Source organism: Triticum dicoccoides, chromosome 4A (genome assembly GCF_002162155.2).
Source record: "Triticum dicoccoides isolate Atlit2015 ecotype Zavitan chromosome 4A, WEW_v2.0, whole genome shotgun sequence".
NCBI classification, from domain to species: Eukaryota; Viridiplantae; Streptophyta; class Magnoliopsida; order Poales; family Poaceae; genus Triticum; species Triticum dicoccoides.
In genome coordinates, this window is record NC_041386.1 from 682,745,347 (window position 1) to 682,765,503 (window position 20,157).

A 20,157-nucleotide genomic window follows, 5' to 3' on the forward strand; every position below is an offset into this window, starting at 1 on the left:
CGGTCAGATGACCATCAGATCGGCAGATGAGACAGAAAGGGGGATTAGTGCATCTCGATTGGAAATGGTTCGGGTGGTGGCAGGCAAAGCAGGTGAGGGTCGGTGAAGGGCCCGAGGGAACGGGGTGCTGGCGAGGAGCTGGAGGTGGCGGCGGCAGGATACCATCACCACGGACCCCAAAAGATGCGCCCGGAGCAGAAGGGGGAGGGCGCCGGTCCCCAGCCCGCGAGGAAGACGACCCAGGACCAAAGCGCGGCCCCAAGCGAGAGGCAGCGCCGGCCGCAAAGGAACGGGGAGGAGGCCGAGGTGGAGGAACCGGCCCCCTAGCCGGGATGGGGCACGGCACCGAAGAAGAGGAACCACCACCCGTCGAAGCCGCAGCAGCCTCCCACGGATCCAGCCCTAACCCCGAACCAGCACCAGATCCAGGAAGCGGCGTCCCCGATCTGGCCATGGAGCGGTCTGACCCCGCCTCCCACTCCTCCCGCGCGCGCTCAGGCCCGCGCGCCGCCCGATCTTCCTCAAGCTTTGAATGCAGCTCCACCTCATTGGTCAGATCTGCACCAGAGCCCGGCGAGGCCTCCCGAGCCCTCTTGCTCCCCGACAGGGCCTCGGAGGACGATGCCCTCGACTTGTCCATGGCGAGCACGTCAGCGAAGGAGAGGAGGAGAGGGGGTGGGGAAGAAGTGGATCTGGAGAAGTGGCGAATGGGGCGACGCACCCTGCGGATATCAGCGGCGGATGCCGGAAACCCTAGGAAGGGGGGAAGAGCACCGCGGCGCACCCATATATAGCCACAGCAGGCCGAGCCAGATTGGGCCGAGCAGGCCGAAACTGGAGCACGGGCCAAAGGGGGGAAGGCCGAGGCGCAGTGGCCACTACCAACTGCCCCGAGCCCACAGACAGAAGTGGGGGTGAAGAAACAAGGGACGGCAGAACCGGTGGGTCGGGCGACCCAAACCGAGCCCCAGCAGAGGCCACCGAGCCTACAAGCCCACCAAGGCCCCCAAGCCCGTAGAGCAACCTGGATCTAGGGTTATGCCACCACCCGCCTCCGAGCACGTCGACGCCTCTGCCACCACCGGCGACGGCCCCCGCCGGAGAAGAGGAGGACAAGGAGGATCATCGACCGGAGAGGCCATCTCTCCCAGATCAGGCACCACAGCAGAACGGGGAGGACCAAGGAGGTCACACACCTGAGAAGAGGCCGGATCCAAGCCTACCATGCGCCGACGACGACCGACACGGGACCACCCCGGCGACCCCGAAGGCAGCGACACCGGCCTGCCCCGGCCGCCCGGAGCAAATTTCCGGACGCGGCCCGCCGCAGGACCCGGAGGCACGAGCGGCACCACCGTCGACGGGACGCACCCCTCCGAATTGGAATCAGAAGCCGAGTCCTCCAAATTGCCCAATGCCCAAAACCGCGAGCCAAGGAAGGGCGCCGACGCGGAGGGAGCTAGCGACAGAGCCGGCGACCGCCCGAAGCAGGAGCCGCGAACCCGCCCCGCAGACAGCAAGAGGGGAGACAGGGGGGAAGGAGGGGCGGGGGAGCCATGGCCAGCGGCTAGGGAGGGGAAGGAAGGGGACGGGGGAAGGGACGGGGGGAGAGGAGAGACAACCATCTTCCGGAAAACCAACGCCATGCATCCTAGCTCATGAAAACCCACCTCTCCCTCTCCATCTTCCACCTCCCCTCCCCATCGGCGCTGCCCACCGTACCTCTCCCTCCTTCGCCATGGGTGCTCCCCACCTCTCCCCATCTTTCCACCTCAAGCCGTGCTGGGGACCCCGGGCGCCGTGCTGCGACGGGCAGCGGGAGGTGATGGATCTCCGGTGGCCGAGCTGTGACGGGCTTCTCCGACGTAGATTGGCAGCTTCGACCCAAGCTACAACGGTCTGCATCCGGTATTGGAACCAGTGAGTCCTGGTGCTACCACCGGCTGCAGCGATGCTGGAACCAGCACGACAGCAAGCTGCAACCCCGACTGCGTCAAGTGTTGGAACCAGCGATCTCTGATGCTACTGTCGGCTATGTCGGGAGCTGGAACCAGCTTCATTTTTTGCTGGAACTTGCTGCTTTTTTTTGCTACATCTACTTCTTTATGGATTTTGCTTCCTATGATTTTTGTTAGAACCATATGCGTCTCACACCGCCGACGTGTTTTTTTGCTGGAACCAGCTTCATGTTTTGCTGGAACTCGTAAAGTTTTTGCTACATCGAGTTCTTCAGTCTGGTAGTGATGGGTAGTGTTTTTGCTACAACGGCGACGTGGTGGCGGCACCGGCGAGCTTTTTTTGCTGGAACCACACACCTTTTTTGCTGCTACCGGCAACATGAGGATGAGTACTTTTTTCTACGCTCGTTGTGGTGTGTTGCAACCGGCGACCGGAGCCGCTGGAGCTGCGACCGTCGCACCGGAGCTACGACCGTCGCCACGGGGAGCTGCAACCGTGGGTGCACGTTGCTGCATGCACGCCGACGAGAAACGTAGGAGGCGGCGACAGCGCCGGCGAACTACAGGGACTGCGACGACCGGTGGGTGAGGGCAGCGATCGGCGGCGAGGGCAGCGACGGGCGAGACGCGCAGGGCGGTGCTTCGAGGCCAGACGCGTCACTAGTCCATGGCGGCGCAATGGAAGCTTCTTTTCTAAAAAGAAGAAGACATCTGACAGTGGAAGGGGAGAGAATCGGGTGGCTGTGCGATGTTTGATTGGACGCTGTTGGTGTGACCGGCCCAAATTTCGGCCGGCGCCTATCACTCGCCTTTATTTAAACATCAAATTTTGGAATTTCATCTGAGATTACATCAAAGGGCATCTTCCATTGCTAGACGCTTATAGGCGTTGTTTGGATAGAAGATATATATAGAATCCATACTCTATAAACCAGGAAAACGGTTCAACCAAACAAAACCTCGTTTGGCTACTATAACAAATCCACGTTTATAGGAAACCTGGAACTGTACAACCCAAGATTTCGGGCTTATAGAAAAACGAGTTTTATCCGTTTTTCCACAAACGCGATTTCTATATGCGTGATCGCAACAACTTTTTCCCGCCCGCTCGCTTCTCAACAACTTTTCTGGCGCCAGTTCTGCGTTTTGCTGCTCGCCCTCGCGCCTTTTTCATTGCTTATATACAGGCCCCATCGCTAATTAAACTGGCTGGCCGTCAACTCCAGTCACAGGCGCTGGCCGGGAGACGCTGGCGCTGGTTCTCAGTGGCGTCTTCATCAGGCGGTTCTCATCATCTTCCCATCTTCAATCAAGTTGCACGACCCTGGTAAGATCAATCATCCTGTCAATATAAGTTGTAGCCGATGTACATATTTCATGACATTGTCCATTGATCAATCATCCAGATCAACAAATTAGTTCATATAAGTTGTAGATGTACAAATTTCATGGTATTGTTCATCAATCAATCATCCTGATCAACAAATTCGTATGTATAAGTTGTAGATCTACAAATTCATGGTATTGTTCATCGATTCATTTTTTTGGTAATGAAGCTCATTTTGCAGAAAGAAAAAAAACTCTGGTAATCTGACATAGCCAATTCGTAGATGAAACTAGAACCACCAACTTGGCAATTTGTCCCTTCCTCTCTCTAATTGGAAACACACCTCTGTTTGATTATAAAAGAAACCCACTACACTAGTTACTTGCTGCTGTACATGGAAACCAGGTACATGCCAGATATGAAAAAATAGTAAATGGCACGCTAACTCTAATTATATATTTATATGGTATTAATAGGCACTAGGCCAATCTGAACTGTGCGATATAAGTATGTATGTTTGTGCTGTAGTCTAAATTGTATACACATGTATCATAGTCTAGTATGTAGGCCAACCGTGTAATCCTGGATATAAGGGCCCTCGAATTTAAATTCAACATGCACATGCAGCTTACCTCTATAAAAACAAATGGTAAGCCAACAGTAGATCACTGAAATACAAGCCATCAGTTCCTTTGCCGACCTGCATTGTGAAAAGAGCATAGGAATACACGTAGAAATCAAACAATTAGTAGTAACTGTTGTCATGGGTAAAACAGTAAAGATTAGCTCAGTCCTAGACCCCCATTTGTCTACTGCAATCAGAAGAATACACGCCAAGAGATCACATGAATGCAGTTGAAATATTATTATCATGAATGCAATACAACTCATTTAAATTTTTTATTTTCTTGTAGATAAATATGGATGATCAGAAGGACCAAAAAAATAGGAAAGAAAACCCAGATAAAAAGAGGCATGTATGGAAATCTTCGGAGGACAAAATACTTCTCACTATACTGAAAGATCAAACTTTACACGGAGGGAAAGAAGGAACAGGTTACACGAAGAAAGCATGGCGTGATATCTTAGAACAATTCAATGATTCAAGAGTAGACAAACTTGAATTACAACAATTGAAAAATCGCCATAAGTACTACAGGAGTTGCTATGCTGCCATGGATAGACTTCTTAAACTGACGGGATTTGGTTGGGACGACGATGACAAAATGATAAAAGCTTCAGAAGAAACTTGGGAGGAACTAGTTGAGGTAAGTTTGTGCGGGTAGGATTCATATAAAATTGGTATATTATATTTATTAATAAAAAAATTAACAACTTGCAGAAGGATAAGTCACTCCAAGAATATCGAGAAAAGGTGTGGCCTAGTTGGGAAGATCTTCAACAAATATGTGCTAGTTCAACGGCATCTGGAGTTGGTGTTGTATCTAGCAAAGGGAAAGATGGTGCATGCAAAACTAAATCATCTCAAATTGATCTCAATAAGGATGTTGAAGTACATGAAATCGAGTCTGATGAAAACAATGGCTCCCCTGGTGTGTTCATTAAGAAATCGACAGCCATTGAGCCAGAAAAAAAGAAATTCCCTGGAAGTGGATCAAAAGAAACTACAAGAGGACAAAAACGTACAGCTGATGATGCCATAATAGCAATTGATCGTCTTGCAGATGCATCACTCAGCATTGCTGAAGCAAAGAAAAAAACAGCAGAACAAAATGACACTTACTCGGTTAAATCATGCATGTCAGTATTAAATAGTATGGATAGCCTCGATGCTAGCACAAAACTGAAAGCAGTAAAAGCATTTACAGATGGTGACAAACGCGCCATTTTCATTGAGATGGATGAAGAAACTCAAAAGCTTTGGATTCTCGATCCTTAGTTATTTTGTAATACACCATTATTTGATTTCAGTAATTGTCGTTTTATATATTTAGAGAACAATTTCCATTGCTTTTTCTGTTAGTTTGTGTTGCAACAATCAACTGTACTTTCAGTTTGAGAAAGTTCATTTCCAACTATTTCATATATCGTATAAAATATTATTCTGACATGATACAATCAATAGTGTACACTATGCAGGGAACCATGAATAGTCTGAATGTTCCAGATGATGAATTTTCTGATTCCGAGAAAGTTCTTATTAATAACAATTCTGCAGTGTCCGTGTTTCGTGATGTGTTGTTCACAAGGTTATTCAAAACACCTCGTAACACCTCCATATTAACCGGTGCCCAGAAAACAAAAGAGTTGCTAGAGGGACATCCAGTTAGATTTTATGAACAAATTCGTCTTGAGAAGCACATATTCTACTTGCTGCGAGATGTTTTGTGTGAGAGAGGCTTACTGAAGGATACAAAGCGAATGACAGTGGACGAACAACTACTCATGTTTCTACATACCATTGGTCACAATGTTAGGAACCGTGTCATCCAAGATAGATATCAGCATTCTGGTGAACCAATCAGCCGACACTTCAACATTGTTTTAGATGCCATAAATGGGTTGCGTGATGTTTGCATAACAGATCCAAGGAATGAAATCCCGGCAAAAATATTGGGTGATGCAAGGTTCTACCCATATTTCAAGGTATTTTCCTATCGCAAACACATGTTCCTTTTAAATATGATTAAATACTACGTCATGCAACCTTAAACTTCATTGTTTGACTAACAAAAATCCCAACAGAACTGCCTAGGAGCAATTGATGGGACACACATTGAGGCAAAAATCAGGCTAGATAAGCAAACTCCTTATAGAAATAGACATGGTTACCCCTCTCAAAATGTAATGGCAGCAGTGTCATTTGACATGACATTCTCATATGTCGCTGCTGGATGGGAAGGTTCTGCGTCAGATCAAGCAGTTCTAAGATGGGCTGTTACTAGTGGGGGTTTTGTTGTCCCTGAAGGTAAAAGTTCAAACATATGAACTATATATTGGTTAATCTTATTACATAAAGATTCTGACCGTGCTATCAAACCTTGCGCGCAGGTAAATTTTATCTTGTTGATTCTGGATATGCAAATACTCCAAAATTTATTGCCCCGTACCGTGGAGATCGTTATCATATTGCTTCTTTTCGTGGAAGTAATCGATGATATACTAGTGAGAAAGATATGTTCAATCATCTGCACGCACAACTACGAAATGTTGTTGAGCGACCTTTTGGTGTTCTAAAAGCTCGCTTTCCAATTTTAAGTAGGAAAGGAGGAATTCCTTATCCATATAAAACACAAGTCAAAATTGTTAAGGCTTGTTGTATTATCCACAACTTCATCCGGAAGGTTAATCATCATGATGAGTTGTTCGAGCTTTATGAGCATGGGGAAGCACAACAACATGTTGACCATGGTGATCAGCAAGTTAGAGGGCAAGCAAGAGAAGATGAATGAGCTGCTGGTGAGAGAGTTCGTGCAGGCATTGCTCGAAAGTTGTGGAGTAATCATCAACAGCATTCCGCTCAACAACCAGAAGATGATTGAGCATTACAATATTATTTTTTTCATTTTATTTATAGATTCATTACAAAAATAATTGTTCCAATTTTTCATCGATTTATAGGTTCCAAAACTTCCCGTTCTGTATTAGAAGATGATAGTAATGCTAAAATATTTTGTGTACAACTGTGTGCAATAAATTTGTCATTCCATCAGAAAAATGGCCATTGCAGACTAGAGAATGAAGTTGATGAAGAACTGAAACTGATATATTTGTGAAAAGAGCCAATGCAGATGAAGGTTATGCATTCAGCAACAAAAAATAAGCACATTCAAGAGATTACGAGAAAACCTTCACATGTGGCATGAGGAATCTGTATGGACCAGCAACCATCATTATCCTCTGCATTGTCAACTTGCCACTCCTTTGTCTCTATGAGCAAAGGCTGTGTCAAACCACTCATCAAATTATCACTTCGTCCCTATTATGGGAAAGAATTAAATCAGCGACTTTACCATGTAGCTAATTGTTAAGCCCTGTAAACTATGAAGTTGTTTTCCTCTTGGCAAGTAGAATGGCATTTCTTATTAGCACAAGTAGAATCATCATATGAATTTTTCAAGCTCCCAACTCAAATAATTCGACCTTGAAATGCAAACAAAGATGAAATGTTTACCTGCTCCGCCGAATCATCGTCCTCACGCTTGACCTCCAGCCCCGACATGGCCGCTATCAGGGTGGACGGCATCGAGCACTCTTTTGAGATCTGAACTTGCATGTACGGACGCTGCTGGACGACCAGCATCAAGGGGCGGCGTACATCTGGGATGAGCTCGAGAAGAACCTCTCCCCGAGCAAAGCCTCTGCAGGGCCGATGAGGGAGGTCGCCCAGGGGCGGCGGACCTACGGGATGAGCTCGAGGAGCAGATCTCGCCGAGCAGAGCCTGTACGGGGACGACCAGAGTCGGCCTAGGCGACCAGGGGAAGCCTCCGCGCGCGGAGTCGTCGAGGCCATCCCGACGGGAGGAGGGCACCGGTGTCTGGCGGTGAGGACGAACGACGGAAGAGGAATCACAGGCTGGAGCGGCTGGAGTCCAAGCTTTGGGAAGTCGCCGTCAATGGCCAAAATTGGGGAAAGTAAGAGAGAGAAGGGGGAGGAAGTGAATCGGTATCCTCCTACCCAAACAAGGAAATGTACAAGCCAGTTTTATCATTTCCAAACCCAAACGTGTTTCTGTGTAAATTAGTTATCCAAAAATTCATTAGCAAAACCGATTTTGCTAAAATCCGGCTACAAACTCGTTTACCATGTATCCTGCTCTATCCAAACAAGGCGTTGTTTGGATAGAAGATATATATATAGAATCCGTACTCTATAAACCAGGAAAACGGTTCAATCAAACAAAACCTCGTTTGGCTACTATAACAAATCCACGTTTATAGGAAACCTGGAACTGTACAACCCAAGATTTCGAGCTTATAGAAAAACGAGTTTTATCCGTTTTTCCACAAACGCGATTTCTATATGCGTGATCGCAACAACTTTTTCCCGCCCGCTCGCTTCTCAACAACTTTTCCGGCGCCAGTTCTGCGTTTTGCTGCTCGCCCTCGCACCTTTTTCATTGCTTATATACAGGCCCCATCGCTAATTAAACTGGATGGCCGTCAATTCCAGTCATAGGCGCTGGCTGGGAGACGCTGGCGCTGGTTCTCAGCGGCGTCTTCATCAGGCGGTTCTGATCATCTTCCCATCTTCAATCAAGTTGCACGACCCTGGTAAGATCAATCATCATGTCAATATAAGTTGTAGCCGATGTACATATTTCATGACATTGTCCATTGATCAATCATCCAGATCAACAAATTAGTTCATATAAGTTGTAGATGTACAAATTTCATGGTATTGTTCATCGATCAATCATCCTGATCAACAAATTCGTATTTATAAGTTGTAGATCTACAAATTCATGGTATTGTTCATCGATTCATTTTTTTGGTAATGAAGCTCATTTTGCAGAAAGAAAAAAAACTCTGGTAATCTGACATAGCCAATTCGTAGATGAAACTAGAACCACCAACTTGGCAATTTATCCCTTCCTCTCTCTAATTGGAAACACACCTCTGTTTGATTATAAAAGAAACCCACTACACTAGTTACTTACTGCTGTAAATGGAAACCAGGTACATGCCAGATATGAAAAAATAGTAAATGGCACGCTAACTCTAATTATATATTTATATGGTATTAATAGGCACTAGGCCAATCTGAACTGTGCGATATAAGTATGTATGTTTGTGCTGTAGTCTAAATTGTATACACATGTATCATAGTCTAGTATGTAGGCCAACCGTGTACTCCTGGATATAAGGGGCCCTCGAATTTAAATTCAACATGCACATGCAGCTTACCTCATAAAAACAAATGGTAAGCCAACAGTAGATCACTGAAATACAAGCCATCAGTTCCTTTGCCGACCTGCATTGTGAAAAGAACATAGGAATACACGTAGAAATCAAACAATTAGTAGTAACTGTTGTCATGGGTAAAACAGTAAAGATTAGCTCAGTCCTAGACCCCCATTTGTCTACTGCAATCAGAAGAATACACGCCAAGAGATCACATGAATGCAGTTGAAATATTATTATCATGAATGCAGTACAACTCATTTAAATTTTTTATTTTCTTGTAGATAAATATGGATGATCAGAAGGTCCAAAAAAATAGGAAAGAAAACCCAGATAAAAAGAGGCATGTATGGAAATCTTCGGAGGACAAAATACTTCTCACCATACTGAAAGATCAAACTTTACACGGAGGGAAAGAAGGAACAGGTTACACAAAGAAAGCATGGCGTGATATCTTAGAACAATTCAATGATTCAAGAGTAGACAAACTTGAATTACAACAATTGAAAAATCGCCATAAGTACTACAGGAGTTGCTATGCTGCCATGGATAGACTTCTTAAACTGACGGGATTTGGTTGGGACGACGATGACAAAATGATAAAAGCTTCAGAAGAAACTTGGGAGGAACTAATTGAGGTAAGTTTGTGCGAGTAGGATTCATATAAAATTGGTATATTATATTTATTAATAAAAAAATTAACAACTTGCAGAAGGATAAGTCACTCCAAGAATATCGAGAAAAGGTGTGGCCTAGTTGGGAAGATCTTCAACAAATATGTGCTAGTTCAACGGCATCTGGAGTTGGTGCTGTATCTAGCAAAGGGAAAGATGGTGCATGCAAAACTAAATCATCTCAAATTGATCTCAATAAGGATGTTGAAGTACATGAAATCGAGTCTGATGAAAACAATGGCTCCCCTGGTGTGTTCACTAAGAAGTCAACAGCCATTGAGCCAGAAAAAAAGAAATTCCCTGGAAGTGGATCAAAAGAAACTACAAGAGGACAAAAACGTACAGCTGATGGTGCCATAATAGCAATTGATCGTCTTGCAGATGCATCACTCAGCATTGCTGAAGCAAAGAAAAAAACAGCAGAACAAAATGACACTTACTCGGTTAAATCATGCATGTCAGTATTAAATAGTATGGATAGCCTCGATGCCAGCACAAAACTGAAAGCAGTAAAAGCATTTACAGATGGTGACAAACGCGCCATTTTCATTGAGATGGATGAAGAAACTCGAAAGCTTTGGATTCTTGATCCTTAGTTATTTTGTAATACACCATTATTTGATTTCAGTAATTGTCATTTTATATATTTAGAGAACAATTTCCATTGCTTTTTCTGTTAGTTTGTGTTGCAACAATCAACTGTACTTTCAGTTTGAGAAAGTTCATTTCCAACTATTTCATATATCTTATAAAATATTATTCTGAGATGATACAATCAATAGTGTACACTGTGCAGGGAACCATGAACAGTCTGAATGTTCCAGATGATGAATTTTCTGATTCCGAGCAAGTTCTTATTAATAACATTTCTGCAGTGTCCGTCTTTCGTGATGTGTTGTTCACAAGGTTATTCAAAACACCTCGTAACACCTCCATATTAACTGGTGCCCAGAAAACAAAAGAGTTGCTAGAGGGACATCCAGTTAGATTTTATGAACAAATTCGTCTTGAGAAGCACATATTCTACTTGCTGCGAGATGTTTTGTGTGAGGGAGGCTTACTGAAGGATAAAAAGCGAATGACAGTGGACGAACAACTACTCATGTTTCTACATACCATTGGTCACAATGTTAGGAACCGTGTCATCCAAGATAGATATCAGCATTCTGGTGAACCAATCAGCCGACACTTCAACATTGTTTTAGATGCCATAAATGGGTTGCGTGATGTTTGCATAACAGATCCAAGGAATGAAATCCCGGCAAAAATATTGGGTGATGCAAGGTTCTACCCATATTTCAAGGTATTTTCCTATCGCAAACACATGTTCCTTTTAAATATGATTAAATACTACTCATGCAACCTTAAACTTCATTGTTTGACTAACAAAAATCCCAACAGAACTGCCTAGGAGCAATTGATGGGACACACATTGAGGCAAAAATCAGGCTAGATAAGCAAACTCCTTATAGAAATAGACATGGTTACCCCTCTCAAAATGTAATGGCAGCAGTGTCATTTGACATGACATTCTCATATGTCGCTGCTGGATGGGAAGGTTCTGCGTCAGATCAAGCAGTTCTAAGATGGGCTGTTACTAGTGGGGGTTTTGTTGTCCCTGAAGGTAAAAGTTCAAACATATGAACTATATATTGGTTAATCTTATTACATAAAGATTCTGACCGTGCTATCAAACCTTGCGCGCAGGTAAATTTTATCTTGTTGATTCTGGATATGCAAATACTCCAAAATTTATTGCCCCGTACCGTGGAGATCGTTATCATATTGCTTCTTTTTGTGGAAGTAATCGACGATATACTAGTGAGAAAGATATGTTCAATCATCGGCACGCACAACTACGAAATGTTGTTGAGCGAACTTTTGGTGTTCTAAAAGCTCGCTTTCCAATTTTAAGTAGGAAAGGAGGAATTCCTTATCCATATAAAACACAAGTCAAAATTGTTATGGCTTGTTGTATTATCCACAACTTCATCCGGATGGTTAATCATCATGATGAGTTGTTCGAGCTTTATGAGCATGGGGAAGCACAACAACATGTTGACCATGGTGATCAGCAAGTTAGAGGGCAAGCAAGAGAAGATGAACGAGCTGCTGGTGAGAGAGTTCGTGCAGGCATTGCTCGACAATTGTGGAGTAATCATCAACAGCGTTCCGCTCAACAACCAGAAGATGATTGAGCATTACAATATTATTTTTTTCATTTTATTTATTGATTCATTACAAAAATAATTGTTCCAATTTTTCATCGATTTATAGGTTCCAAAACTTCCCGTTCTGTATTAGAAGATGATAGTAATGCTAAAATATTTTGTGTACAACTGTGTGCAATAAATTTGTCATTCCATAAGAAAAATGGCCATTGCAGACTAGAGAATGAAGTTGATGAAGAACTGAAACTGATATATTTGTGAAAAGAGCCAATGCAGATGAAGGTTATGCAGTCAGCAACAAAAAATAAGCACATTCAAGAGATTACGAGAAAACCTTCACATGTGGCATGAGGAATCTGTATGGACTAGCAACCATCATTATCCTCTGCATTGTCAACTTGCCACTCCTTTGTCTCTATGAGCAAAGGCTGTGTCAAACCACTCATCAAATTATCACTTCGTCCCTATTATGGGAAATAATTAAATCAGCGACTTTACCATGTAGCTAATTGTTAAGCCCTGTAAACTCTGAAGTTGTTTTCCTCTTGGCAAGTAGAATGGCATTTCTTATTAGCACAAGTAGAATCATCATATGAATTGTTCAAGCTCCCAACTCAAATAATTCGACCTTGAAATGCAAACAAAGATGAAATGTTTACCTGCTCCGCCGAATCATCGTCCTCACGCTTGACCTCCAGCCCCGACATGGCCGCTATCAGGGTGGACGGCATCGAGCACTCTTTTGAGATCTGAACTTGCATGTACGGATGCTGCTGGACGACCAGCATCAAGGGGCGGCGTACATCTGGGATGAGCTTGAGAAGAACCTCTCCCCGAGCAAAGCCTGTGCAGGGCCGATGAGGGAGGTCGCCCAGGGGCGGCGGACCTACGGGATGAGCTCGAGGAGCAGATCTCGCCGAGCAGAGCCTATACGGGGACGACCAGAGTCGGCCTAGGCGACCAGGGGAAGCCTCCGCGCGCGGAGTCGTCGAGGCCATCCCGACGGGAGGAGGGCACCGGTGTCTGGCGGTGAGGACGAACGACGGAAGAGGAATCACAGGCTGGAGCGGCTGGAGTCCAAGCTTTGGGAAGTCGCCGTCAATGGCCAAAATTGGGGAAAGTAAGAGAGAGAAGGGGGAGGAAGTGAATCGGTATCCTCCTACCCAAACAAGGAAATGTACAAGCCAGTTTTATCATTTCCAAACCCAAACGTGTTTCTGTGTAAATTAGTTATCCAAAAATTCATTAGCAAAACCGATTTTGCTAAAATCCGGCTACAAACTCGTTTACCATGTATCCTGCTCTATCCAAACAAGGCGTTGTTTGGATAGAAGATATATATAGAATCCGTACTCTATAAACCAGGAAAACGGTTCAATCAAACAAAACCTCGTTTGGCTACTATAACAAATCCACGTTTATAGGAAACCTGGAACTGTACAACCCAAGATTTCGGGCTTATAGAAAAACGAGTTTTATCCGTTTTTCCACAAACGCGATTTCTATATGCGTGATCGCAACAACTTTTTCCCGCCCGCTCGCTTCTCAACAACTTTTCCGGCGCCAGTTCTGCGTTTTGCTGCTCGCCCTCGCGCCTTTTTCATTGCTTATATACAGGCCCCATCGCTAATTAAACTGGCTGGCCGTCAAATCCAGTCACAGGCGCTGGCTGGGAGACGCTGGCGCTGGTTCTCAGCGGCGTCTTCATCAGGCGGTTCTCATCATCTTCCCATCTTCAATCAAGTTGCACGACCCTGGTAAGATCAATCATCCTGTCAATATAAGTTGTAGCCGATGTACATATTTCATGACATTGTCCATTGATCAATCATCCAGATCAACAAATTAGTTCATATAAGTTGTAGATGTACAAATTTCATGGTATTGTTCATCGATCAATCATCCTGATCAACAAATTCATATGTATAAGTTGTAGATCTACAAATTCATGGTATTGTTCATCGATTCATTTTTTTGGTAATGAAGCTCATTTTGCAGAAAGAAAAAAAACTCTGGTAATCTGACATAGCCAATTCGTAGATGAAACTAGAACCACCAACTTGGCAATTTGTCCCTTCCTCTCTCTAATTGGAAACACACCTCTGTTTGATTATAAAAGAAACCCACTACACTAGTTACTTGCTGCTGTACATGGAAACCAGGTACATGCCAGATATGAAAAAATAGTAAATGGCACGCTAACTCTAATTATATATTTATATGGTATTAATAGGCACTAGGCCAATCTGAACTGTGCGATATAAGTATGTATGTTTGTGCTGTAGTCTAAATATTATACACATGTATCATAGTCTAGTATGTAGGCCAACCGTGTACTCCTGGATATAAGGGGCCCTCGAATTTAAATTCAACATGCACATGCAGTTTACCTCTATAAAAACAAATGGTAAGCCAACAGTAGATCACTGAAATACAAGCCATCAGTTCCTTTGCCGACCTGCATTGTGAAAAGAACATAGGAATACACGTAGAAATCAAACAATTAGTAGTAACTGTTGTCATGGGTAAAACAGTAAAGATTAGCTCAGTCCTAGACCCCCATTTGTCTACTGCAATCAGAAGAATACACGCCAAGAGATCACATGAATGCAGTTGAAATATTATTATCATGAATGCAGTACAACTCATTTAAATTTTTTATTTTCTTGTAGATAAATATGGATGATCAGAAGGACCAAAAAAATAGGAAAGAAAACCCAGATAAAAAGAGGCATGTATGGAAATCTTCGGAGGACAAAATACTTCTCACTATACTGAAAGATCAAACTTTACACGGAGGGAAAGAAGGAACAGGTTACACAAAGAAAGCATGGCGTGATATCTTAGAACAATTCAATGATTCAAGAGTAGACAAACTTGAATTACAACAATTAAAAAATCGCCATAAGTACTACAGGAGTTGCTATGCTGCCATGGATAGACTTCTTAAACTGACGGGATTTGGTTGGGACGACGATGACAAAATGATAAAAGCTTCAGAAGAAACTTGGGAGGAACTAATTGAGGTAAGTTTGTGCGAGTAGGATTCATATAAAATTAGTATATTATATTTATTAATAAAAAATTAACAACTTGCAGAAGGATAAGTCACTCCAAGAATATCGAGAAAAGGTGTGGCCCAGTTGGGAAGATCTTCAACAAATATGTGCTAGTTCAACGACATCTGGAGTTGGTGCTGTATCTAGCAAAGGGAAAGATGGTGCATGCAAAACTAAATCATCTCAAATTGATCTCAATAAGGATGTTGAAGTACATGAAATCGAGTCTGATGAAAACAATGGCTCCCCTGGTGTGTTCACTAAGAAGTCGACAGTCATTGAGCCAGAAAAAAAGAAATTCCCTGGAAGTGGATGAAAAGAAACTACAAGAGGACAAAAACGTACAGCTGATGATGCCATAATAGCAATTGATCGTCTTGCAGATGCATCACTCAGCATTGCTGAAGCAACGAAAAAAACAGCCGAACAAAATGACACTTACTCGGTTAAATCATGCATGTCAGTATTAAATAGTATGGATAGCCTCGATGCCAGCACAAAACTGAAAGCAGTAAAAGCATTTACAGATGATGACAAACGCGCCATTTTCATTGAGATGGATGAAGAAACTCGAAAGCTTTGGATTCTTGATCCTTAGTTATTTTGTAATACACCATTATTTGATTTCAGTAATTGTCGTTTTATATATTTAGAGAACAATTTCCATTGCTTTTTCTGTTAGTTTGTGTTGCAACAATCAACTGTACTTTCAGTTTGAGAAAGTTCATTTCCAACTATTTCATATATCTTATAAAATATTATTCTGAGATGATACAATCAATAGTGTACACTGTGCTGGGAACCATGAACAGTCTGAATGTTCCAGATGATGAATTTTCTGATTCCGAGCAAGTTCTTATTAATAACATTTCTGCAGTGTCCGTGTTTCGTGATGTGTTGTTCACAAGGTTATTCAAAACACCTCGTAACACCTCCATATTAACTGGTGCACAGAAAACAAAAGAGTTGCTAGAGGGACATCCAGTTAGATTTTATGAACAAATTCGTCTTGAGAAGCACATATTCTACTTGCTGCGAGATGTTTTGTGTGAGAGAGGCTTACTAAAGGATACAAAGCGAATGACAGTGGACGAACAACTACTCATGTTTCTACATACCATTGGTCACAATGTTAGGAACCGTGTCATCCAAGATAGATATCGGCATTCTGGTGAACCTATCAGCCGACACTTCAACATTGTTTTATATGCCATAAATGGGTTGAGTGATGTTTGCATAACAGATCCATGGAATGAAATCCCGGCAAAAATATTGGGTGATGCAAGGTTCTACCCATATTTCAAGGTATTTTCCTATCGCAAACACATGTTCCTTTTAAATATGATTAAATACTACTCATGCAACCTTAAACTTCATTGTTTGACTAACAAAAATCCCAACAGAACTGCCTAGGAGCAATTGATGGGACACACATTGAGGCAAAAATCTGGCTAGATAAGCAAACTCCTTATAGAAATAGACATGGTTACCCCTCTCAAAATGTAATGGCAGCAGTGTCATTTGACATGACATTCTCATATGTCGCTGCTGGATGGGAAGGTTCTGCGTCAGATCAAGCAGTTCTAAGATGGGCTGTTACTAGTGGGGGTTTTGTTGTCCCTGAAGGTAAAAGTTCAAACATATGAACTATATATTGGTTAATCTTATTACATAAAGATTCTGACCGTGCTATCAAACCTTGCACGCAGGTAAATTTTATCTTGTTGATTCTGGATATGCAAATACTCCAAAATTTATTGCCCCGTACCGTGGAGATCGTTATCATATTGCTTCTTTTCGTGGAAGTAATCGACGATATACTAGTGAGAAAGATATGTTCAATCATCTGCACGCACAACTACGAAATGTTGTTGAGCGAACTTTTGGTGTTCTAAAAGCTCGCTTTCCAATTTTAAGTAGGAAAGGAGGAATTCCTTATCCATATAAAACACAAGTCAAAATTGTTATGGCTTGTTGTATTATCCACAACTTCACCCGGAAGGTTAATCATCATGATGAGTTGTTCGAGCTTTATGAGCATGGGGAAGCACAACAACATGTTGACCATGGTGATCAGCAAGTTAGAGGGCAAGCAAGAGAAGATGAATGAGCTGCTGGTGAGAGAGTCCGTGCAGGCATTGCTCGACAATTGTGCAGTAATCATCAATAGCGTTCCGCTCAACAACCAGAAGATGATTGAGCATTACAATATTTTTTTTTCATTTTATTTATAGATTCATTACAAAAATAATTGTTCCAATTTTTCATCGATTTATAGGTTCCAAAACCTCCCGTTCTGTATTAGAAGATGATAGTAATGCTAAAATATTTTGTGTACAACTATGTGCAATAAATTTGTCATTCCATAAGAAAAATGGCCATTGCAGACTAGAGAATGAAGTTGATGAAGAACTGAAACTGATATATTTGTGAAAAGAGCCAATGCAGATGAAGGTTATGCATTCAGCAACAAAAAATAAGCACATTCAAGAGATTACGAGAAAACCTTCACATGTGGCATGAGGAATCTGTATGGACCAGCAACCATCATTATCCTCTGCATTGTCAACTTGCCACTCCTTTGTCTCTATGAGCAAAGGCTGTGTCAAACCACTCATCAAATTATCACTTCGTCCCTATTATGGGAAAGAATTAAATCAGCGACTTTACCATGTAGCTAATTGTTAAGCCCTGTAAACTATGAAGTTGTTTTCCTCTTGGCAAGTAGAATGGCATTTCTTATTAGCACAAGTAGAATCATCATATGAATTGTTCAAGCTCCCAACTCAAATAATTCGACCTTGAAATGCAAACAAAGATGAAATGTTTACCTGCTCCGCCGAATCATCGTCCTCACGCTTGACCTCTAGCCCCGACATGGCCGCTATCAGGGTGGACGGCATCGAGCACTCTTTTGAGATCTGAACTTGCATGTACGGACGCTGCTGGACGACCAGCATCAAGGGGCGGCGTACATCTGGGATGAGCTCGAGAAGAACCTCTCCCCGAGCAAAGCCTGTGCAGGGCCGATGAGGGAGGTCGCCCAGGGGCGGCGGACCTACGGGATGAGCTCATGGAGCAGATCTCGCCGAGCAGAGCCTGTACGGGGACGACCAGAGTCGGCCTAGGCGACCAGGGGAAGCCTCCACGCGCGGAGTCGTCTAGGCCATCCCGACGGGAGGAGGGCACCGGTGTCTGGCGGTGAGGACGAACGACGGAAGAGGAATCACAGGCTGGAGCGGCTGGAGTCCAAGCTTTGGGAAGTCGCCGTCAATGGCCAAAATTGGGGAAAGTAAGAGAGAGAAGGGGGAGAAAGTGAATCGGTATCCTCCTACCCAAACAAGGAAATGTACAAGCCAGTTTTATCATTTCCAAACCCAAACGTGTTTCTGTGTAAATTAGTTATCCAAAAATTCATTAGCAAAACCGATTTTGCTAAAATCCGGCTACAAACTCGTTTACCATGTATCCTGCTCTATCCAAACAACGCCATAAAGAGATAAAATACAAAAGAGTAAACACCCAAAAATTAAAACACGAAGCAACGCATTCCCGGGTCCAACGCAAGGCGCTAACAGAAGCGCTAAATACCAGCGCCCCGACTGCCCCAATTTGCATGCCGCAAGCCAAAAATGTAGCAAGCGCCGGCTCCCTCTTTCTGCGTCGACGCCAGGGGTGAGGCCAGGACTCAGGATTCTACCTCCTAACTGCCCATCGGGGAGGATCAAAATCCTAGCGCCTCAGTTTAAGCGCCACATTGTAAAGGGCATCTCCAACGCCGGGTGCTTGAAGAGGCGCCAGGGTCCGTTTCCTACTGAATTCCTGGTCAATCGGCGGTTTAGGCCGTCAAATCCCAGCGCCGGGTGCTGCGTCGACGCAAAGAGAGGCACCAGATGCTTCGTTCCTTTCTCTGCTGCATGCGGTGCATAGCCAGTTTAAATTAGCATACAATTAGCACCGGCTGTTTAGCATCTCACGTTGGAAGACATGGGTGCATAGATATTTTTCAATTTAATAATATTTTCTTCTCGCCTATAAGCGTCTAGTCAAGCGCCGGGCATTGTACATGCCCTAAGAGCATTTACAATGGAGAGGCGCCTATGCAGGCGCTTAGAACATTAAAATAATTAAATAAGGAAAATAAATGGAAGGAAGAGTCCGCTGCCTCAACGCACGGGTGCCTATTCAGGCGCTAACCGAATCGATTTTTTGGCTCGAGGATATGGATTGTACTCGTTAGAAAGGTGCATGCAAAGAAAAAAAGACCAGGCGCCGGACGACAGGCTTGGCATCGCCACCAGCCAAAATCCCAGGATCAAACGGGATTACATCAAAACGGCCAGGAATCAAAGCCTAGCGTCTCTTCTAAGCGCCTGCGTTGTAGATGCCCTAACACACTGTTCGGAGAGTCCCCAACTAAACCTTACACAGTTCTTCACTGACCCCTACTTTATAGCTAACTTATGCACGACAACATCAGCTGAACCCACGAAACTTTAAAACCAGAAAACGTACTAAGCATCATCTTGATCTCCTATACCCAAGGCCCGTCAGTGGACATGTTCTAGTGGTTGATTCAGCATTTACACCACTCCTTGAGAATCTAGCTCCACATGTACCTTGACTGCATTGATCTCACACGGCATTTGGAGCACCCGTTTGCAGGCCAAAATTTCTACCGCCTCCGGATCCACATGCCTGGAAAATGATGGCAAACTCCGGCCCTAAACGCACCACTATAATCTCTAAGAACAACACCTCCTCTGCCCTTGTCACCGAATTTTGACACAACCCCATCCAAGTTGATTTTTAACCATCCCTTGTCAGCTGGCTGCCGCTTGACGCCAGCGGTCGCTTTTTCTCGACCTGGACAGCATTCCACTCCTCCATATTATCCATTACCGTGGCTATTATTAAACTGGATGATTCCCCGCGCGTTGCTGCGGAAAATATTGCCTAAAATTGGTGTTTTACTCATACCGACTGCCTTAAAATAATCAACAAAACGATTATAGATGATTTTGCTGACAACAATACTTTAGAATGATACATGACTATAGATACATATGTAAGTAAGGTCAATCATCCTACTTATATGATTCA

At 43.6% G+C, this 20,157-nt stretch overlaps 1 protein-coding gene and 2 pseudogenes across 1 annotated transcript; all 3 read left to right on the forward strand.

The window, feature by feature from the left end:
* Positions 1-4,460: 4,460 nt before the first annotated feature.
* LOC119284087 lies at positions 4,461-6,788 on the forward strand (annotated as a pseudogene).
* Positions 6,789-9,695: 2,907 nt separating this feature from the next.
* On the forward strand, positions 9,696-12,022 carry LOC119284088. Its single transcript, XM_037563368.1, has 5 exons — positions 9,696-9,788; positions 9,863-10,267; positions 10,621-11,127; positions 11,226-11,448; positions 11,532-12,022. The coding sequence occupies exons 1-5, from the start codon at positions 9,696-9,698 to the stop codon at positions 12,020-12,022; spliced, it is 1,719 nt and encodes a 572-aa protein (XP_037419265.1).
* A 3,836-nt stretch (positions 12,023-15,858) lies between these two features.
* Positions 15,859-17,224, forward strand: LOC119284089 (annotated as a pseudogene).
* Positions 17,225-20,157: the final 2,933 nt, after the last annotated feature.